This window comes from Urocitellus parryii, chromosome 8, assembly GCF_045843805.1.
Source record: "Urocitellus parryii isolate mUroPar1 chromosome 8, mUroPar1.hap1, whole genome shotgun sequence".
Lineage (NCBI taxonomy): Eukaryota > Metazoa > Chordata > Mammalia > Rodentia > Sciuridae > Urocitellus > Urocitellus parryii.
In genome coordinates this window covers 15,161,262-15,184,641 of record NC_135538.1, presented here as the reverse complement: position 1 = coordinate 15,184,641, position 23,380 = coordinate 15,161,262, and the positions used below count along the sequence as shown (strand labels likewise).

General features: G+C 42.7%; 1 protein-coding gene across 2 annotated transcripts in view; it reads left to right on the top strand.

The window, feature by feature from the left end:
* The window catches only part of Mthfd1l (methylenetetrahydrofolate dehydrogenase (NADP+ dependent) 1 like), a 188,460-nt gene that overhangs the window by 64,207 nt on the left and 100,873 nt on the right, over window positions 1-23,380 (top strand). For both annotated transcript variants that reach the window (XM_026399935.2, XM_026399934.2), the window contains exons 18-20: window positions 2,625-2,765; window positions 5,606-5,674; window positions 12,237-12,348. In XM_026399935.2, the coding sequence (XP_026255720.1) occupies window positions 2,625-2,765; window positions 5,606-5,674; window positions 12,237-12,348 (322 nt within the window). The remainder of the gene's footprint in view (window positions 1-2,624; window positions 2,766-5,605; window positions 5,675-12,236; window positions 12,349-23,380) is intronic.

Genomic DNA, 23,380 nt, shown 5'->3' with positions numbered 1-23,380 from the left:
TGCCTTTGGTATTCATGGCCATATTCCTTTCGCTTGGGACAGAACTTGGTTACACAGTAGTAATATCAGGTGTTCGATAGTTTTTTCTGGGCACATAAATACAATGCAGATCCAGGAGAAAAATGCCAGCATGTAAAACTGCAAATGAGAACAGTGAAGTGCTACACACTGCTAGCTGACCAAAAGATGCATAGTCAATACTAAATGTTGGCGAGGATGCAAGGAAACAGAGACTTTGTATAGTGTTAGGGGAAGTAGAAGTTGGCAAAGACTTTTTGGAAGATCATTAGTATTCGGATTTGAAATGATCCAACAGTTACCACTTAATGACCAAAATTATTTTGGAAGAGAACGAGAAGGAATATGTGCTTGTGTGCAAAAAAAAAAAAAAAAAGAGAGAAAGAAAAGCAAACTCTTAAGGATATAAATTGTAATGGTGAAAATTTGAAACATCCCCAATGTCCATCAGTGGGACATTTATTGCTATTAAATTATTATATTAATTATTATGAAAATGGAAAGTGGAAAGATGTACCCTGGCACTCATGGCCTCTGAAAACAGGATTAGGAGAGAAAGGGAGCAGCAACATGGTCTTTATCCTTTGTTCTACAACTTTCCTCTTGTTTGCTTAGGCCAGGGAGAGGTGCAGGATGAACAGTAACTGTGATGTGTGTACTGTGTGACTGATATTGACAGGCCCCTTACGTACTTCAGCACATTCAGTTTATAAATCTGATTTACCAGTTTTTTAAAAAAAGTGGGTTTTTTTTTTAACTGACTCGCCCAAGATTATATCTCATATTGCTTTAGGTGTACTTTTAAGCAAAAAAAGAATCATATTTAAAAGATTCAGCTACATTTTTTAAAACCATAGGCTATGGAGAATATTTTATGTCAGTAAAGGTAGATCTATGTCATCTTTTTATTTTTGGTACCAGCACCAACCACTGAGCCACATCTCCAGCCCCTTTTGTTTTTTATCTTGAGACAGGGTCTCAGTTGCCTTAGGACCTAAGTTGCTGAGGCTGGCCTCAAACTTGCAATCCTCCTGCCTCGGCATTCTGAGCCACCAAGATCACAGACATGTACCACTGCACATGGCTACATCATCATTTTTAATGGTTATTATACAACATCTCATCTCATAAATGTACCATAATTGATTCATCCGGTTCTCTCTCAGTGGACGTGTAGGGTATTTACAGTGTTACATCATCCTAAATAAGCTATAGTGAAAATAATATGAATAGCTCCCATCCTCCACAATGTGCATGGTACAATTAGTAAAGTGAATGGTAATATTTAAATTGGCCCAATTTGTTTCTTTTATTTTTATTATTATTACTTGGGTATTGCTCAAGTTGCAAATTTTGAAATTGCAATATACAAATGAAAAGCTGTAAATGTATTACAAATTCCTCTTATTTACACAGTTAATGTTGTAAGAGATTCACAGTCTCATATTTTATATAGGAAAATCTCAATATTTTAGTCATTTTCTTATATGCATGATTTATAATATAATGGTATAGAGTCCTAGATTTCATACAACAAAAAAGTCACTTGCATTTGGAATTTGTTATACTGAGAAAGTAATCATTGAGTATGGCTGTATTTGACTTTCAGGTGATATTTTTTTTCACTGGGTTGGTGACTAATGCAATCTTAACCAGGAAGGAGCCAGAAAGCTCCTTATTTTCTTCATTTCCTCACTTGTCAGTGGCGGAAATGGGTAATAAAGGACTTCCTAAGGCAGCCCCACCAGGGCATGGCCATTTTCTCCCTGTTAACTTGCACTTGTCTGGCTCACACTCCCCTTGGGAAGAAGAGAATTAAGCTGGAACTCAATGATGTGGTTTTGTCCAAACTTTCCTAGTGTTGGAATCATGAGGGGGCGGCACACATTCCTTGGATCCCTTTTGGTTCCCCTTGGACTTTACACAACCTGGAGTCGGAGCCAAGACAGAGGAACAGGAAGTCCTAGGAACTTTTCACAGAAAAGTTGCTGCTCCCTGGCTTTGCTGCTGCTCCAATCAACTCCGTGCCACTCTTTGACAACTCTGCTGAGCTCTGACTCTGGGAAACTAGTCTCCCGTGCACCAACCCAAAGGGACCCTCTTCTTTTACCTTCTGTTCCTCATCTCTTTACTGGACAGACAAATGTAGCTTCCTAGACAGTGGAGGTAGCTAGTCGGCTGTTCATTAATTCAGTCAGCATGCATTGAGCACCTACTGGGTTTCACCTATTGACCCCTGCCTTCATGGTACTTCCAGCCTGGGTGGTGGAGACACACGGTAGATGGGTAATGACTTTAAAACTTAATTTAAAACTTAATTTCAAGTCTGAGTCCAGTAGCCAAACACATGGTGCTGTGAGTAGGTCTAACAGTCCCCATAGCCAAATCCTGGCTCAATAGTACAGTGACAGCGCGGTCATGCCAGGGAGGCTACCCTAGATGCGCCAAGCACAAGACCTTGTATGCTCTGCACACTCAGAAAACTGCTACGTGTGTGAGCACGGCCACTGAGGATGGCCTCCAACTTGCTGAAGTCCAGTGCCCTGTGGACACAGCCATCCTGATGGCTCTGCAGCTGACCACGACCTTTGCTTTGGCCTATTTAGGCGCAGTTTGACATTGCGGTGGCCAGTGAGATCATGGCAGTGCTGGCCCTGACTGACAGCCTTAAGGACATGAAGGAGCGGCTGGGGAGAATGGTGGTGGCCAGTGACAAAAACGGGCAGCCCGTAACAGCAGACGACTTGGTGAGTATGACTCAGAGAGCTCATTCTCCATCCAAACAACGGAGATTCTGGCCAGGCACAGTGGCCCACACCTGTAATCCCAGTGTCTCGGGAGGCTGAGACAGGAGGATAGCGAGTTCAAAGCCAGCCTCAGCAACAGCAAGGTGCTTAGCATCTCAGTGAGACCCTGTCTCTAAATAAAATACAAAATAGGGCTGGAGATGTGGCTCAGTGGTTGAGTACCCCTGAGTTCAATCCCCAGTACCCCCCCAAAAAAAGAATGGAGGTTCTTCCTCATGTAATGGGGTGCAGAAAGCTTCTGCACCCAGGTTTTTGGCCTCCCAGCTCCACAGTGCTCTCATGAGCATTTATCACACGACTACATGGCGGCAACCAAAACACATCGAATTCACTTCCATTTTTGCAAATCTTGATCCCTGTTTCTGCCTAGGGTAGGGTGAGGTCATTCCCCAGCGGTTGGGGGCTTATAAAAAATTCACCATATGTACCTGCCTTTTAAATCGAGGGCAAGTAAGTGGTTCTGCAGTGGGAAGATAAAGTTAAAACTGGCACATTCTCGGCACCAGCCTGCTCCCCAGCTTGTTAACGTTGTGTCTTGTTTTAAAAGCACATCTCAGCTTGCTCAACCTTACTCTTCCGACCTCTCTTCTGAGTGGAGCGATGCTTTCTGTAAAGCTCTCATAGCCTCATGGCTCCCCGCTGACTCCTCCTGCCTGTTCCCGTTTGCCCAATCTCCTTTCTCCTGTTCCCCCTGCTAACGTGAACCCCAGCAGTGCCGCAGCGGTTTCCTTGCCTGCCCCTGTCTCGCAGGGCGTGGGGGTGGCACGGGTCTATTCAACGCCATTCTTGTCCACGGAAGCTTCCCCACAGGTGGAGTCACAGACGCGGGGAATTTCAAATGCAGACTGACTCTTGAAAAAGAGTTGTGGAAAGAGACAGGCAAAGGAATATTTTATTCATTAATTCCAAGGTCCTAGGGTGTAATTTGAATCTTTTGCCAAAGTGCCTTGAAGACTTTTGGGCTACTTTCAAAGAAACGAATCCCGAGTGACTCATCTGGTAGATCTTGTCAGGTAGAATACACGTGTTTACATCAGCAGCCCCGTGGAGTACGTAGTAGACAGCTTACAGAGGGAACCCAAATTCAGGGTGCTGAAAAAAATGCCATTTTTTAAAAAATTACCAAAAGTTCACTATCTGTAACCAGTGTCTGTATAAATATATTTCTCTGTATCTTTTTAATCTTGGGTAATAACAAATATGTCAGTTGTAGTTTGAATCTTAATCCTCAAATAGTGTTTCTTTAATTTATGTTCAAGAGCGCTAAAATACCCCAGATTCAGACCAAATCCAAAGCATAGCCTTTTACAGTTCTTTTGGGTATCTCGTTTGCAAAAAGTGCATGATTTCTTTAAATTGTGCTTCATCCAATTGGAGCATTTGATCATCGGTCATAGGTAGACATTGGAAGGTGGAGTTCAGGAAGTTTCTTCCAGATCTTTAATTCTGAGATACCCTGGAAGAGGATGTCCAGACTCTTCCTACCATTTTCACAGATGTAGAAAGGTCAGCCCCCTTCCTCCCTTAGTCTCTTGATCTGGATTGATGGGGCTGTCACGTCCATGCCAGGAGAGCGTGTCAAATGTAGGCAAACTCCTGCTCTCCTCCCGCCTGTTCCAAACAGAAGAGGAATGTCTGTGAGTCCTTGCCGTCTTCCTGTGTTCATGAGGGGGGTGGTTACATTTCTTGTGATATATATTTCCATGGTGAGGGAGAAAATGGATTGGTTTCTTATAAATCTTAAACGATGATTATAAAAATAGAAACTGATCACACAGGAGAGAAATAAGGTGTTTGGCCATAGAAGCAGAGGGAGAACGTACTGCGCTCTGGAGTGGTGCGGATTCTCTGGATTCTGGCACCTCGGCGTCCTATCATCGGACGTGGTGAAGTGCTGCTGTGTGTGTCCTGTGCCCAGCAAGGAGTGGCACCTTATTTTTTGTTTTTCTTCAGAGCTACTTCACCAGGCCTTGGCTCACGCGGTTGCCTCACCCAATAACTGCTGACTGGTGTGCTGAAGAAAGCACGATCCTGTCCGGGGTCTTTAGCAAGGAGAGAAGGGATTTTTTTTTTTTTTTCTGGAAAAAGAAATAAATGGTAGCATTTCATTTAAAATAAAATTGTAGACTGGTGACATTCTTGGGCACTTTCCCTGCTAATTCTCAGGCTTCACCCCTGGTTTGCTTCCTTCCTTCTAAAGGGGGCTGGGGGGACGCTTCCTAGGGTGAAAGGAAGCAGCCTCTCTTTGTGTGAAGATGGCATTGTGTCACTCTAGAGAGCCAGGAGCCTTTCGGGGGCACCTCCTATGGGTCAGGGCTTACAGGGTGTCCCTAGCCTGGGCCCATAGCCATTTCCCTTGCCCTCTCCTGTTCCCACTCTGTCATAGCCTGGAGCCTGGCTTCACTTCTTATTTCTTCAGGCCATAGTAAAGCCTTTGGTAATGAAAACAGAATATGCCTCAATCGCCAAAAAGCACTTGGAGGTGGCTTGAGCGGTGTTTTGCCTGGGAAGCCTCTTAAATGCCATCAAGGAGGGTTTGGGAAGATCAAGGACTCCTGGGTCCTCACACTCTTCACATCGCGGGTTGGCTGCCACCCATTCTTGGCCCTGGTGGGGGAGAGGTGGACAGAAGCCGAAGTGCCATGTCCCCCACAGCCCAGGGGTGAGGGCAGCCTAGGAATGCCCACCTTGAAAGCAGGCTGGGGAGAAACAGCCAAGAGATTCAACATTGCCTGAAGGTCTTTTGTCTGTAATCTACATGATTTTTTTCTCTCTTGTAGGGGGTGACAGGTGCTTTGACAGTTTTGATGAAAGATGCGATAAAACCAAATCTGATGCAGACCCTGGAAGTAAGTGATTTTCTTTTCATGGTAACTGTTTATAGCATTCGCCTTAATTGAATTGCCTGGATGTCACTGTGGAACGTGAGCGTGGCCAGCCACCATGGACCAAGCAAGGAGCATCCAAAGAGCTTCTTGATCACTGGGAAAAAAAAAAAAAAAAGATAAAAGTGAATTTATAGATTCTTAGATATGATTCAAATCTTGGCTTAAGGATCAGAGTGGAAACTTGGGAAGCTGATCTCTGCCTTAATTTTCAGTAGGTTGCGCAGGTGCATTGGCATGTTGTTTTCTGTTTTGCCTTTGGTTTCTTTCCTTAATTTAATCCTTCATAATCACTGGGTTTTGGATTTTGTGGTTGGTTTGCTTATTTTTTCTCATAGAATGATAAATGCTGAGAAGTGTTTTCTAAGAAACTGTGCTGTGCTTGCTTGGCTTTTATGAGATACGGCTTTTGAACTCTGGTACAAAAATATTGAACTGAATTTTTTGTCCTGTCTTTACCACACTGAATTTTTTCATAATGAGAGTGTCTATTTGAATCTAGTTTTCCAGTCACTCATCTGGTTTAGCAATTGTCTAATTCCTTCCTCCTAGCTAATTAGACCCCAGGATTTGAACCCAAATAAGGAGGCAGCATGCAGGTCAGGTTGAGCAGAACACAAGTTCGAGGGTGGGCTTGGGTGGGGGACCTGGTGGTGTGGGTAAGTATTTTCACAGACAGCTCTCTGGGGCAGAAAAATCTCTCCTCTGTATCATTTGCCAGTCACCGTGGTGTAAAAATTTCCACCGTGGTGATTTCTGGCTCCCTGCAGATGTCACTAGGCTTGGAGTTGGGAGAAAATTTGCCTCATCAGAGGTGCAGATGGGGTATTTGTTTTCAAGCTGCAGTGGAAAAGGGAGGTGGAGGTGACCAGAGGGCAAGAATGTTGGGGATCACAGTGGAAACCCATCCATTCATTCAGCTGGTATGAAGCTGAGTTTGAATGGACGCCCTGCCATTTGCAGCTGTGACCTGGGGCAAGTTATTTAATATCTCAACCTATTTTCTTCCAGTGCAAATGGGGGCAGGCGACAACAGACAGGGGTACTGTGAAGACTATTTATTTAACACATAACATGGACCAGTTCTTAGCAGGTGCTTGGGACACATCAGGGAACAGTACAGAGTACCTGTCCTCAGAGCCTCCGCCGTGGTGGGCAGGCAGACAGGAGACCTGGAGTAGACACCCGGCCTGTGAGTTGGAGGCAAGGGCTGAGGAAGGAACATCAGAGCGAATGAAGGGGCAGGTGCTGTGGGGTATGCACCTGTGTGCCTCCTTGCCCACCTGTTCAGTGACACCTGGGATGAATGCAGAGTAGGGTCTGCAGGGGCTGAGGCCTCTCCCCACCACATCTGAGTCCTTCCTCCCTCTCTCCTGATCATCTCACCAGCGTGCACACATGCCCTGGAGTGGGCTGTTTAAAACCTAGCAAACCATCCTAGAGCCTCCTGCAACCCTGTATCCACACTCAGCTAAGGGGGCAGAGGATTGGAGCAGTCGTATTCCTTATGTCCATGTCTTATCTGATACGGGAGCTTCCACCTCTTCTGACCTCAGCTTCCACCTCCCCTCACAGCATTTGTCAAGGTCACCTCTCCCTCCTTCTGACCAAGTCTTCCTATCTCTGTCCTTTTCTTAACTGATCCTCCCCAGGCTTGACCCAGCTGCCCACATCCTCCTTCTGAAGCACCCATTTCTCTGGCTCCTGGACCTTCTCGCTGGCTTTTCTTCTATCTCCTTCTCTGGCTCCTCTGCCCATTCCTGAGCTTTTGAGGACCTGACTCTTGTTCTGAATCTGCTGAACCTGGAATTTCAGACCTGTAGGGACAGTTATAAAGATGGGACCTTTTTTTCCCACTTGGGTGGGAAAAATGCTTTCCAAACTTAAATAGAAAATAGGACCTTTGATTCTCAGTGTTTTAGTTAGCTTCACATCACTGTGATCAGAAGACCTGACATGAACAACTAGAGGAGGAAAAGTTTATTTTGGCTCGCAGTTTCAGAGGTTCTGTGCATGGTCGAGCAACTCCGTGGCTTTGGACCTGAGGTCATGCAGGTCCCAGCAGAAGGGCGTGATGGATGGAAGCAGCTCTGGACATGGCAACCAGGAAGCAGGGCGGGAGGAGGCGGGAGAGAGTGCCCCACTTACCAGGGACAAAATATAAGCCCCCAAAGCACAGCCCCAGTGACCTACTTTCCCAGCTACACTCCATCTGCCTTTAGTTACACTCAGTCAACACATGTCAGTAGATTAATCCACCAGTTAGGTGACAGTGCTCATAATCTAGTCATTTCACCTCTGAACCTTCTTATATTGTCTAACTCATCAGCTTTTGGGGGATGCCTCATATCTATACCATAACATTCCACCCCTGGCCCCCAAAAGCTCATGGCCATCTCACAGTGCAAAATACACTTAGTCCCTCTCCAAGAGTCCTCATAGTCTCAAGAGTCCCAGTATTGCCCAGAAGTCCAAATCCAACATCTCATCTGAGACTCAAGGCAAACTCTTGGTGCTTTCCCCTGTAAAGATCAAAAGCAAGTTCCATGTGTCCCATGTGTCATGGCACAGAGTAGATATTTGCATTCCACAAGGGAGAAATAGGGGCATAGAAAGAAAGGATGGGGCCAAAGCTAGAACAAAATCCAGGCAGACAAACAAGTCCTGTAGCTCCAAGTCCAGCATCTGGGGCACATAACATAATGGTCCCTCCAAATGACATGTGTACCTCTGTCTCTGACCTTGCTGGTTGCAGTCTGCATGGCCTCTCTCTTGGCCTGTTGCTGCTTGATTCTGCAACTTTCCTCTGCAGAAGTTCCTCTACACTGGCATCTCTTCATCTTGGGGGTCTCCACTGCAGCTTGTCTTCCTTCTCACATCTTTGTGCATCGCTCTCTCAGGGGCTGCCTGCAGCGATGCCAACCCGCCACACTTTGGCCTCCCGGGCTTTCCTTTTTAATCTTGGTGGAAGCCCCCATGACGCCCTAACTCCAGCATCCTACAGAAACCAGCACCACGTGGTTGGGATAATCTCCAGTACTCCCTGTTGAACACACATGATTGTTAGTCCCATAGCAGTTTATCAAGGGCCACCTCTCCATAGGTTGCCAGAAGATAAGTAGTTGGTAAGCAGCCAACTATTTGAAGTGTCAATCTCATAAAATGTTTGGAAAGTGTGTTATAGAGATAGTTCATAGTTTTTTTCATAATGAAAAGCTAAGATAGCTCCTGTTTTACTTTTCTAAGTGTTCTATAGAAAACAAAAGACCGAACTCAAAATATTTTTATACCTTTGAATTAGACATAGCTTGTTTTAGACCCTGAATTGAACTCAAGAGTACTGTATTTTACAGCTACACCCATCATTGAATGTATATGTATCCCTGGGTCTGAATGTCTAACAATGCTGTTTTAATAATTTTTTCATTCAGTCCCCATACTGGGAGTTTCAGAACCAGAGCCTTAGTCTTGATTTAATCATCCATCCCCTGTGTGGCCTTGAAGAATTCCCTTAGCTTCTCTGCGACTTTAGTTTCTCATGCAAAGAAGAGGTTAGCCTTTTCTTGCATGTGCTCACACATTATCTGGTTCTATAGTTTCTAGCTAGAACCACATTTATTTATACAAAACTATAACATGATTTTGCAAAGTGGAGAATAGAAGGGTGGTTCTTGGGGGCTGGAGGGTGAGAGGGAGTGGGAAGATCTTGGCCACACTCTACAAAGTTCCGGTCAGACAGGAGGAATAAGTTCTTAGGATATGTTGCACAGCAAGGTGACCATAGTTCATAATAATGCATTATATTTTTCAAAGTTGCCCAAAGAATAGATTTTATATGTGCTCACTGATAAATATGTAAGGTGATGGATATGTGATGAGCTTCATAGAAAATAAATTTGCTTGCTGTTCATTACTATGAGAAATAGTTGAGATGATCAATGTATAAAGACCAAAGCCCGGTTTGGCTCACAGTTTTAGAGGTTTCAGTCCATGATGTGAGTTTGCCCTTTTGGTTTTGGAGCCTCTGGGGAGGCAGCACACCATGGTGAGAGTGCAGGGCAGAGTAGATATTTGCATTCCACAAATGGTCAGAACTCAGAGAGAGAGAGGTCAGGGTCCCACAATCCCTTCAAGGAGACTCTACTCATGACTGTAAACTTCCAGTAGACCCCCAGAGTGCCAAGTTGGACACCAAGCCTTTAACCCATGGGCCTTTGGGGGACTTTCCAAAGCCTAACTGCAGTATCATTCTACTATGTGTATCAAAATATCACAGTGTGCCCCATAAAGACATAAAACTGCTGTCAATTAAAAGTAATATTTCTAAATACAAAATGCTTTTGCAATTTTGTAGGTTAGTTATGTAACTTAGAAAATAAGAAAGATTTGACAGTTTAAAAGTCCTTTCCTACTGTAAGTTGTATTAGATCTGGTTGGAGTGGTCTTCCCAGGAAAAGCAATGTTTATGCTGATTCGATCATACCCTGTCACCTGTGTCCCCTAGAGACCAGGGCCCTAGTGCTTCTCAGACAGATGGCTGTGGTGAGGTTGCAGTCTGTAGAGGGAGGCCAGCTGCCCATCCAAGGATGGAGCCTGTGACCTTGTCCTTGTTAAACTTGGCCAACTCCTCTTGCTAACCATAGGCAACAATGTGCTCAGACCAGCAAGAATAGGAGGTGATGGGGACTTTGGGGTCTTTATAAAAATGCATTTTTCAGAGCACCTAAAGGTCTTATCTAGCTGGGCACAGTGGCACACAACTATAACCCCAGCCTCAGGAGGCTGAGGCACAAGGATCTCAAATTCAAGACCAACACAAGCAATTTAACGAGATCCTGTCTCAAAAATAAAAGGAGCTGGGCTGGGGATGTGGCTCAAGCGGTAGCTCGCTCGCCTGGCATGCGTGCGGCCCGGGTTCGATCCTCAGCACCACATACAAACAAAGATGTTGTGTCTGCCAAAAACTAAAAAATAAATATTAAAAAAAAATTCTCTCCCCTCTCCCTCCCTCCCTCTCTCTCTCTCTCTCTCTCTCTCTCTCTCTCTCTCTCTCTCTCTCTCTTTAAAATAAATAAATAAAAATAAAAAGAGCTGGGGAGGTAGCTCAGTGGTAGAATATCACTGAGTTAAATCCCCAGTACCACACATTAAAAAAAAAGAAGAAGAAGAAGAAAGAAAAAAGGAAAAGAAAAAAGGTTTATTTAGATAGAAGTGAGCAATTGTGGATTGTTAGGTGGAGATGTCGGCAGTAAGCCTACATACTTATCTATAAACCTGTACACCTGGGTTTTATAGCCCTGGCTTTGTTTCACATACAGTGCTGTGCACTTCTTGGGGCCCTATCTCATTCTCCCTCCTGGGAACATCACGAGGAAAAATAAAGAAATAGGGAATCACTTAGTGGTTTTGAGGAACTCTCTCTTATTCTCAGAGATGATTTTTCTCTCACTAACCTTCTTCCTGCCGCTGTTCAGCGTCCTCAGCTTTGAACTGTGTTCTGCCAACAGCCCGTCACGGTTCATGGGAATTTTCCATGGCTCTCAGCCCCCAGCCTCCCACATTGCTCCCTGCCTTCCCCGGTGTCAGCAGAGGGTAGCCTGTATTTTCACAGGTGGAGCGAAGCTATCATATGCACAGACCATCAGGGCCCTGGCTGGGCTCAGAGTAAAACCCGAACACTTTAATGCACAAGGATAAATTCTAGTGCATTAAAGGCTAAAGTCCATTTTTATCAATAAAGGAAAATAAAATCATTTAAAATGAACATACTAACAGATTTTGTCTTAAATAATTAAAATCTAAAATTTTTAGTGGAACCCTTTTTTATTGTCTTTTTTACTCTGACATTTTTACTATGAGTGCAATTTTTCTTTACTTCAGTTGTCTTAGTAGTTACTGTGTTTCGAACATAGATGATTAAACCGTGAGAAAGGCTTAACAGAACTTTTAAAAATCAGAAAACAACTTTACTATGAAAATAAAAGCAGCCTAAACTTAATCTTTCTGTAGGTAGCCTACGGTGATTCCCGCCATTCATTAATTGTTTTGATTTTTTTTTTTTTATGCTTACTTTAGATTTCTCTTGAGTTGACTAATTTCTTAACTGGAAAAAATTTAAAAGTCTCTTAGTTCATTAGAGTTTTATTCTATTCTTTCAAAAAATACGATGCAGAGCAGTGTGAAGTAAGGTAAACTGTTAATTTCCTGGTCACTGAGATAGCAAACAGTAGCTTATCAAAATTATAGTAGGAAGTGGCTGTGTTATAGCTTTCTGCCCCTGGTTCAGCATTAAATGTAGAGTAACTGTGTTCTAGAATACATTAGAAATTTGGTCTTTTGAGTGAATCAGGGAGTTGAAACTCATTTTTGAAAGATTTTGTGCATTGAAGATAACAATGTAGAAAAAGACAGAATGACTTGAATCATGAAAACACCTAACCGTCTGTCCCACCTTGTGTGCCCCAGAATGATCTTGGTTCCCTTCTTCCATTTGCCTTCGGGGGTCTCACCTTGTTCTCCTCTGCAGGGGACACCTGTGTTTGTGCATGCCGGCCCCTTTGCTAACATCGCCCACGGCAACTCTTCAGTGTTAGCTGACAAAATTGCCCTGAAACTGGTTGGTGAAGAAGGATTCGTAGGTAAATCGTTGCTTTTCAATTTTGTTGTTGTAAAATGTTGATGTTAAAAGATAACGACTGGGAAATCTGTCCTTGAAGACCCACTTTTCATAGTGATCTCAGAGTTGGAAAAGCCTACATAGTAAAATTATGTCGTGGTTGAACTGTAGGTTCTGAGGTCTCCTACGCATGCTTTTGAATATACACTCTAATGCTTGTCAAGTGAGTGACCTTAGGCACATTGTAAATGACACAGAGCCTGAATTTTGTCTTCAGAAAAATGGTGCTAATTACCATTTCTGTCAAATTCATAAGGTTAGGTGGGTGACTAAATAATGTCATTTAGTTTCCATAAGCCTATAAAGTTTGATAGAAACTTAATGAAGTTATTTAGCCTTGCAACAAATGTTTGTTGAGAACCTACCAGGTACAAAGCATGCTGTTCAGAGCTGGGATCTAGAGGTAAGCAAAGCAGACCTAGCCACTGCCCTCATGGCGTGTACTGTGAACCTACTGTAGTAACAATAGGACCAACACATTGAAATCGCTCTTTTCCTGGAATCCTGGTGTGTTTTTGTGACCTAACAACAAGGAGATAGATGCCCAACCAGTAGCCTTTGGAGTTTGATCCAAGAGGTCTGCAGACTTTTTGTCCTTAAGGGGCACCTGCTATAGTTTGCCCAGGCAGTGCCAGCCCCAGTCCTCACCATGATAGTAAGGCTGTGAGAAAACAAAACAAACTAGGATTCATGGACAGGCACTCAATCTGACATATGAGGAGTTAATTGGCAAGTACGCACATGGCAGCCAGTAAGTCTCCCTCACCACATATGGGACCTGGATGGAGTATAGCAGGTGCTTCATTCACACTTAACCATAGGCCTTATCTCAACTCAGAAGAGAGGTATTTTACTATTAAAAAAAAAAAAAAGTATGCTGGACAGAAAAACTAACTTTGCACTTTTAAGTTCCGACATCATTAAGTTCATTTAGGGTCAAGACTTGTTTTAAGAATTCTTTAGAGATAGGAAGTCAAGATCAAGTGAGATTTATGTAAGTCCATTCCTCAAGGTCTGTATAATACAGCAATCACGCTGCTTTAGTACCAAATCCACTGCTTGAGTGGCCAGACACGCTGTCTAAATGGATTTGCTCGATTGATCACGCATATTGTAGAGCTAATGGACCAAGAGGCTGGGGAAGGGCAGCACTGAAAAACTGGGCCCTAAGTGAAGTAGTGGTTCTGGTGCATCGACTGCAAATAAAAGAGCTTGTAGTAGTAAGCACTCTGTGCTGTGCTGACAGAGCTCTCTGCCTTGCCCGCGTGCTCACTTCATCAAACACATATTTATAGAATATGTATCATCTTGGCAGAATATCTTTAAAGGTACCTGAGGATGTATGCAAAGCATGCTGGCTGTTTGTTTGACCTTGGCAAGCCATTGATTCTGGGTGTGCTTCTTATGTGCATTCTTGTCTGCTAAATGAGAAGTTGGACCAGATGAGGAGTTGATAGGGGTAGGAGGCCAAGAACCCAGAGAAAGCTATGGGATTTGGTAGGTGTGGTGGTGCATGCCTATAATCCCAGTGACTCCAGAGAGGAAGGAGGATTGCAAGATCAAGGCCAGCCTCAGCAATTCGGTGAGACCCTGTCTCAAAATTTAAAAATAAATAAATAAATGAAATGGACTGGGGATGTAACTCTGGTAAAACCCTCCTGACTTCAATCCCAACTACCAAAATATATATATATATATAGGATCAGAGCCCCCACTCCGTAGTGTGACTCTTGAAGCAACTAATTTTACTTCCCTAGGCTCAGTTTCCTCTTTAGAAAAAAAGAGAACACTTAGTTACAGTACTTTAATAAGTAATAGCCGGTGAGAAAGTGATTTGTAAAACAGGAAACTATGTAAATGTCAGCTACAATGCTAGTGATTTCCCTGATGCCTTCCTTCTAGTGTGAGAGGCTGTAAGTGGGAGTGCCAGTGAACTTGTCTAAGGACTTGGAATCTGAACTCTAGAGTCAGAGTACCTGGCTCAACCACTTCCAAGTCTTATGAACTTAGACAAGTTAACCCTCCTGTGCCTTGGTTTCCTTATCTGTGCCATGGGGCTTTTAAGAAGACTTGCCTCCTAGGTTTAAAAGGAGGGTTACATGAGACTATGCACACCTAGTCTCAGGACAGCACCCCATAATTCTTGGCTACTCCTCATTGATAACTGTTTTCCCCATTTTTACTTATTTGAGGAAGACAATGATTTTATTTTTAATTGTAAATTATACATTATATAAATTTACCTTAACCTTAACCATTTTAAAATGCACAGTTCAGCAGTGAGGTACATTCACATTGTTGCACAACCATCTCCGGAACTCCTTTCCTCTACCAAACCTGAATCCTGTGCCTGTTAAACATTCCTCATCCTTCCTCCTCCCAGCTCCTGGCATCCAGCATTCTACCTTCTGTCTATGGATTTGACTCCTCCAAGTGTTCCATGTATGTGAAATCAGGCATTTTTTGTCCTCCTGTGACTGGCTTATTTACTTAGCAGAATGTCCTCAAGTTTCATCCAGTTCATAGTATGCGTCAGAATTTCCTTTTGTAAGGTTGGAAAAAAATCCACTTAATTATTTACCACCCTTTCTCTATTCGTTCATCGGTGGGCATTTGAAAATGTTGCTTCCACCTCTTGGCTGTTATGAACAATGTTGCTATGCACATGGGTATATTAGTAGCTCTTTTTATACCACTTTTAATGTCTAAAAATCCTGGTCTATTATGTATAAATATGTTATTTATATAAACCTGCTCAGACTACAAGACACTAGCCCTGTGGTGCTCTCACAAAGTACATCTATGCTACTTTCCATTGGCACATCTGCCCCAAGCCTGCATGTGGAACAGCAGGAACAGGGTGTGGTCAAGAGACTCAGTCTCTCCCCCTCTGCCTGCTCAGGCCTGCAGTGGAGCAGGGTGGTGGTTCTTCCCTGCTGGGGTGAAGTGTATGATAGTTCTCTCTCACTCTCTGGTGCTGTTTGATCCCCCTAATTTTTTTTTTTTATTCTTCTCACTTTCAGTCACAAGAATAGTGACATTCTAGTAAACAAGGTATCATATAAAAACTAAAGCCTCCAAATTTCATTCAAATTTAAGCTCCTTCCCTTTGCCACTTTAGTCCTCCTGACAGAAGGAAGAAGGTAGCAACTTCTGTCACCCATGTCTTCTCTCAGGCTGCCCTAGCCCTTGCAGGTTTGAAGCTTTGGCATTGGTGGTACCCACCCAGCCTCTTCTAGCCAAAGACCCCCACACTGTGGCCAGTATCCCCTTTAGACAATTGCACTGCTTCATCTACTTCTGATCTCCAAGCACTGCAGACCTTTGATCTCTGCCAGGAGATGGGTGATGGTCTTCTAAAGCTGCCCTTACCGCCTGGAGGAGAGGGAGAAGCAGCTCCTATCCTTCCTCTGGCTGGTGGGAAGGGGTTTGGGGTTTGGGATTTGCATTTGGCACATATATTTGGCACATTGTATGATTTTCTTTGAAGATGTTCTTTCCCAGGTTCTAAGGTTAACTGTTGGGCTGAAGGATGCAAAATCTATTTTCAGACAGGTTCTTTGCAGATCCTGCTAGATCAGCTAGCATTATCCTTTTGCATGTGAGCAATTGACATCGTTTTGGCATCTGAAATAAAATAGAGACCACTAGAGGCCCATTTTGACATGCTTCCACAGACATCAAATGCAGTAGGCATAAAGCTTATCAGAAGTCTCAGGAGGAATTTATATCCCTTTAAAAACTGTTGTTTATCAGAGATTGTCTTTCTGACCTCATGGTAGGGAAGATCTGTTAAGAAAAAGATTGATAATTTGGATGCCAATAAAATATACTCTGCATGGAGAAGGATACAAGGTAAAAAGGCAGGTTGACAGATTGGGAGGAAACATTTGCAAAGATAATAGACAGGAGGAGCTGGCGTCTCCTAGGCAGAATTTCCTCCATATTGCTGGTTTTGCTGAGGCACGTTTAGTCCAATTTTTAGTTCTATCCCAACACATAAAAGGATGAAATTATTTTGTCTACTCTGAATAATTATTCTAAGATAATGGAATCAATAGTCCATTTAGATTTGAGAGTAGCGTTTATTTAATTAACTGCATGCATTTGTCAGACTAGAGCAAAATGCTTCACAAAAATGAATTTTTGGAAAAGAGCTGCGGTCACCATAATGGCTGTTCACGAGTCACCAGTCCTCACACGAGTCTACCTAACCTCCCTCTCCTACTAAAAATGCAGACCTAATTGTGTGTTATTTTTTCAAAGAACAATACAAGCAAAGTAAAAGAAAGACAACATTGACTTTTTGGATTTTTTTTTCTTTTTTTTTTTTTTTTGGTACCAGAAATTGAACTCAGGGCCACTCAACCACTGAGCCAACCCTATTTTATTTAGAGACAGGGTCTCACTGAGTTGCTTAGTGCCTCACTTTTGCTGAGGCTGGCTTTGGACTTTTGATCCTCATGCCTCAGCCTTCTGAGCCACCGGAATTACAGGTGTGCACCACTGCACCTGGTGATAAGTTTTGGATTTTTTAACCATTATTTCATATTTAAACTGTGTGAATTTCAAACTTACACATGAACTGTGTGTGTGTGTGTGTGTGTTTCAGTGCTGGGAATGGAACCTGGGGCTTTGCACATGTTAGGCAAGCGCTTTGCTACAGAGCTACATCCCAGCCCATTGAACCTTGGATTTTTGAAATTTGTTTTCTACTCTCTTAATCGGTTTTGATTCCTGTTTTCCTATGAGTATACACTTGTACATCCTCATAGCCAGGGGTCGTTAGTGACAGTCACAGCCAATAGGGATCTGTGGATAGACTTAGGGAGTCTACAGCCCCCTCCCATAATTAAATACTGGCTTGCACATGTGTGCCTGAGGGCTTATTGTTTTAAAGAAGAGAAAGACTCCATAGTGCTCATTAGATTCTCAAAGGGCACCGTGACTCAGGAAAGATAAAGAGCTGTGGGTATATGGCTCTGGCCTCATGATGTCACGTGATCTTATTCACTGTCCTGTGATCTGGGCTCAGGTGGCCTTCAGTGCCCCATCCACATTCAACATCAGTCACCCTCATCCAAAAGTGCTTGTCAGGAAGCCACCTCGATGGTCGCAAGCCTTTTTGCCCTCCACAGGGAGTTACCCAGATCTGGCTGTGTGCCCGGGTGCTGCCTGGTGCATGGGCACCGACACACGTGCAGCAGAGAGGTGCCAGACCAGCGCCCACAGAGCATGCCGGAGCCCTGCCTCGAATGTTTCAGGATTAGGATTTGGAGATCTCATGAATGAGCACAGCAGTGCCAAGGAATGCTCAGTAGGGCTGGGAACCAGGCCTAGTCACTCACTATCCACACCCGTTTTCTGGGGCACCAGGCCTATGCCAAGGCCCTCACGTCTTCTCATTTACTCCCAAGTCTTGTGGGGGTCAGTTATTATCCCCATCTTACAGATGGTACAGCAGAGGCCATGACATTTTAAATAATCCTTCATTTTTGTAGAAGAAAATCAGACCAAACTAAACTGTATTTTCATCTGCCCTTTTAAAAAAATCTGAGCCGTGCGCAGTGGTGCATGCCTATAATCCCAGTGATTCAGAGGCTGAGGCAGGAGGATCACAGTTGGAAGCAAGCCTGGGCAACTTAGCAAGGCCCTGAACAACATAGTGACACCCTGGCTCATAATAAAAAATTAAAAAAACAGCTGGGGAGGTGACTAAGTGGTTAAGCACTTCTAGGTTCAATCCCTGGTACCAAAGAAAAAAATCTGAGCGCAAACAATCTTCCAATTTGTGAGCTTGAATGCTCCAGGGCCTCCGTCTGACGTTATTTAAACACGCTGATCTCAGCCTGGGCTCCGCTTTGTTATGATAACTTCCTTTTTTTTTTCTTTTTTTTTTGGGGGGGGGGTAATCATACAATTGCATCAAGGATAAGTGGTGGCCTATTAGAGAGCCTGGCTGGAGGTCTGTGCCTGCTTAGGGAACCGCTCTTCACAGGTGGTGCCTTTAACCCTGTGTTCAGGAAAGCCCACCCTATGGGAGGCCGGTCCATGTTGTCCCAAGTCGATTTCTGTCCTCGGTGCCAAATCTCATTCTTCCCTCACGCTCTGTACTGGCTTCTGTTCTGCCTACTGTACTTTGTCTTTTCTTCAAACAGCTTCTCCTTGGCCCTTAAAAAAAAAAAAAAATTTAAGGGAATTTTTCTGGTTGTACACTATTTGAGAATGTATATTAGTTAAAATACAAATACCTATGTTCCTGCCATTCAGCTTCATCAAAAATTCAATATATTGCTACGTGTCCTTTAGAGCTTTGGGGCTTTGTTTTTGTTGTTGTTTTGCTCTTTGTCTTGTTTGTTTGTTTGTTTTAAGAAATAAGAGATTAAAGATGTCGTTCCCGTGAGCCTCCCTGCTTTAACATGGTCTGGCCCCACCGGACCTCAGGTTGAGGCTGGGAGGTGGAGCCTCAAGGGAGGTGTTTGGGTCAGGGGTGTGGAGCACTCATGAATAGCCTCACGCTGTACCACAGGAGTCGGTCCCCACTCTTGAGGGACTGGGTGTGTTACCACAAGGCTACTCTCAGTCTTGCCTCTTTGTGCATGTGCTTGCCTTTCTGCTTTCTGCCACGAGGCCCACGTCACAGGTGAAGAGGATGCTGGTGCCAAGCTCAGGACTTCCAGAGCCTGGAGCCAAAATAAACCCCTTTAACTTGTAAGTCACTCAGGCTTAGGTATTCTGTTATAGCAACAGAAAATGAACTAAGACACTTCTCTGATCCTATTTCTTTTCCCCACCCCCATAATGGGGGGAAAAAAAGATTTGAAGGCATATTGTTTTTGATACATTGGTGTTACTCCTGAGTGTACGTTTATTCTCTTATCACATATGTGTGAACAAAGATCTACAACAAAGGTTTCCAAACATCTGTTTATGATACCCTTAGTGACTTAGTGGGTTTTTTGTTTGTTTCTTTGTTTGTTTGTTTTGACAGCCACCCAAGTCAAAAGAAATATCTAACTCCTCCGTTGAGTAAGTAGTAGTTAGATCCAAACAAATTAATGGTTATTTGTGTCCTAACAACTTAGTAGCTGTCTGAAAACTAAAAGGAAAAAACATAAATCTATTCTTTTTTTTTTTTTTTTTTTTTTTTTTTAGAGAGAGAGAGAGAGAGAATTTTTTTAATATTTATTTTTTAGTTCTCGGCCGACACAACATCTTTGTTGGTATGTGGTGCTGGGGATCGAACCCGGGCCGCACGCATGCTAGGCGAGCGCGCTACCGCTTGAGCCACATCCCCAGCCCCCATAAATCTATTCTTAAATAACCACCATCCCTCATTAACGAGACGTGTTCTTGGTGGGCACTAACAACCCCCTGACCCTGGGAAACTGTCCACACCCACAACCTAATTTCCTGTTCAACATTGATTTTCACATAGGTCTTGCTTTTAACTGTAGTGACTGCTTCAAATTTAACTTTGAAAATGTACATTGTCATTGAAAAGGCACTAATGTCGACTCGGTCAACCACCTCAGAGTAGTAGGACTTGCAGTGTCCAATGAGTGTCCACTATTGCTGTATCGCCCTCTAGAAAGTAAAATGTTAGTTAGCCTCAGCAACTTAGTGAGGGCCTTTCTCAAATTTTAAAATAAAAAACAAGTACCAGGGATATAGCTCATAAGTAAAGGACCCCTGGGTTCAGTCCCCATTGCCAAAAAAAAGAAAAGTAAAATGTCCCACAGGTCCTCTGAGTTCACTCCAGTGCCTCATGACACCTCTGTGCATAATTTGGGAACCACAGATATTCAACGTTTTTGTATCTTATTGTTCTATCACAAGGGTCAGCAAACTTTTTCTGTAAAGGTCAAGTAAATATTTTATGCTTTGTGGGTCAAAAAGTCTCTGTCACAAATACTCAATTAGGAATCAGCCAGATAAAACATACATTCATTAGCTAGTTTTTGCTTATGAATGGGTGTGACTGTGTTCTAATACATTCTATTTATGGACCCTGACATTTAAATTTTATAGTTTTAATACATGATGAATTATTATTATTATTTTTTATTTTTTTAATTTTTAAAATGTGAAAAAAAAAATTTCAGGTGATACAAACCCAGGAGGCAGGCTGGATTGGTCCTGTAGGCTGTAGTTGCCAACCCCACTCTGTGTAAGTTGGTTTTTTTGTTGAGCACTACATTTTTGCATGGATGCCTGTCACTGTGATGAAGCTGCCTTGCCTTGCCTGCAGTGCAGTTTCCTTTGCATGGAGATAGTTTGTCCTGGTTTGTTGAGGGGCTTTGATAGTCTTCCAGTGACTGCTGTTATCAGTGACGCTTCAGGAACATTCTTGTCTGTGTCTCTGAGAAGATATGTGAAAGGTTTTCAGAGTGGATGGTGAGGCGTGAGCTTTGGGAAGTGAGAAAGTATGCTCAGCATCAGCTGAATGGACGAGCCAAACTGTTCCCCTAGTAGTAGCAATTCATATTGCCACCAATTGTTATGGCATTTCCAGTTTCTTCACATTTTTTTCCCAAAATTTGTATCATTAGGGTGTTTGTTTTGTTTTGGCTCCAATCCAATTGTAGTGAAATTATAGTTCTTTATGGTTGTAAGATGAAACATTCATGGGCATTTCCAGGCATTCATGAATTGTCTATTTTCTATTGTACTGTTTATCATTTTCTTATGAACTCAGAAATCTTTCATATATTCCAAATGTGAGTATTTTGCTGTTACATGCTTCTTCTCCCATGTGTGGTTTATCTTTTAAATAGGTTTATTGTACCTTTTCTTCCCTGTTCTCTTACGATTTCCACTTTGGAGGAATCACAGAAATAATCTTTTACATTCTCTTACAAAATGTTACCTCTTATCTTTAGGCCTCCGCATCATCTTAGAATCTGTGTTCAGCTAGGAACATTGTTCCCCACGTGCCAGGTCCTGCAGTGTCCTAGGCTTATATAGACGTAGTCAGTTCTTTTTCTAGGTGTTCCAAGCATCTTCTCACTCTAGCTCTCTACCTGTTGCTGCTGAGCTTCAGCAGTGACATAGGCTTTCCCACAAAACAAAAGTCTCAGTTTAGCTACCTCATGTCCATGCTAGGAACTGTTAAGAGTCTAGTTCTGACTTTTTGTCATGAAAGTTCACTTGTAAGTTTGAAAAGAACGTAGGGCTGGGGGCGTGGCCCTCCTGTGTTCAATCCCTAGTGCCAAAAATAGAAAAGAATGGCTTTAATTTTATGGTCAGATTCTACATTGTCCATTTACTTTTCCATTTTTGCAAGATTCTCTGAATAAAATTTCTTTACCTGGAATGCCTTCAGTTTATCTCTTGAATAGAGGCAAGGGGGACCCATTTGGATTTGCTAATGTGCATATTAAATATGAAACTCATCCAAAGGTATTAATGACATGAGAAGAAGGAATCTTCACTTGTCAGGATGATGGGAACTGAGATTTTGCAGCCTGGCTCAATAGAAGTAGTATATCATGGTAGCAGTTTTTTAGAATTGATTTTCAGAAAAAAATATAAAACAAATGTCAAATAATTACCAAGCTTCCTTCCTCCCTCCCCTTTATTGTGATAAAATAACAAGAACAAATTAGAGGCCTAGCTTCTATTTATTTTTCTCCATGGGTTTTTTAGGATCTTAACTATTAGAGTTTAGGGTTCTCTCTGGTCCCACATCTCTGCCTCCCCTCTGAAATTACTCATTATGCTTACATAATTTCTAATTGCTGCTACCTTACATATATTGATGTGTAATTTTGATGACATAATTTCTAATTGCTGCTACCTTACACATATTCTTTTGTATCAAATATTTCATAAAATACAATTAAAAACTAGGTACGTATAACTTTTATAACCTGATCTTTCAAAACTTCAGGGGAACTATATTAGAATAATATTTGGGGTAATTCTGATGCTAATATAATTTCTTGGTCATTTTCTACTTTAATGCAATAAGAATCTGGATGATAGAGATCATTTGCTTCAGAGCTGCTAAGCATATTAGGTTGCAGGCTCCAGTCACTTGGGTTTGAATTACTCTTGACCGTGTGCTGTCTGTGACCTTGGTTTGGTCACTTAACAAAACCTCAGTTTCTCCAATATCTACCTGATGCACAGTGGTGCTGGATAAAGCATGGACGTTGGCACAAGCTGTACAGATGGATGCCAGCTACCATTGCACTTCAAGTTACAAAGGAGCGATACTTCCCAGATGAACCTTCACAGATAACTCTTTCAAGTAAATATCAGTATGCACACAATTTTTATACCTCTTTTTCAGTGCTAGATATTAAACCCAGGGTCTCGTGCATGCTAGGCAAGTGCACCCCTAGCCTCTTTTTGTTTTGCTTTTTGTTTTGTTAACAAAGCTTTTAGAATGATCAGATCAATGACTACAGAAAATACTACTAACACTATTTGGAGTGTCCTCATACAGAGGCATCTAGGACCATCTTAAACTTACTTGGTATATTTAACACCTCAAATATATTCTTGGTGCCAAAAGGAATGCTAATCAAAATGTTTGAATCCTTTTCTGAGGAAGACTGTCACTGCCAAGGATAGTGAAATTGGAAACTTTTTGAAAACTGCAGTAGCTAAGTCATTTAGTGTATGTTACTTTTAGCCAATCTTGTCAAGTCCATAGATCCCTATCATGTAACATCTGATTATTCCTCTAAATTTATTTACATTAATGAATGCCGGTCAATAATGCAGAACTTAATTGAGCAATTTTTTTAAATGTATTTGCCTTACTGTTTTTTTTTTTTTCTTCTTTTGTCCCCCCTAATACTGAGGATTCAACCCAGAGATGCCACATCCTCAGCACTTTTCATTTTTTATTTTGAGACAGGGTCTCATTAAGTTGCGCAGCTGGTCTCAAACTTGTGATCTTCCTGCCTCAACCTCCCTCAGCCTCCCAGGTAGCTGAGATGACAGGTGTGTGCCATCGCGCTGGGCTGTTTTTCAACTCCTAG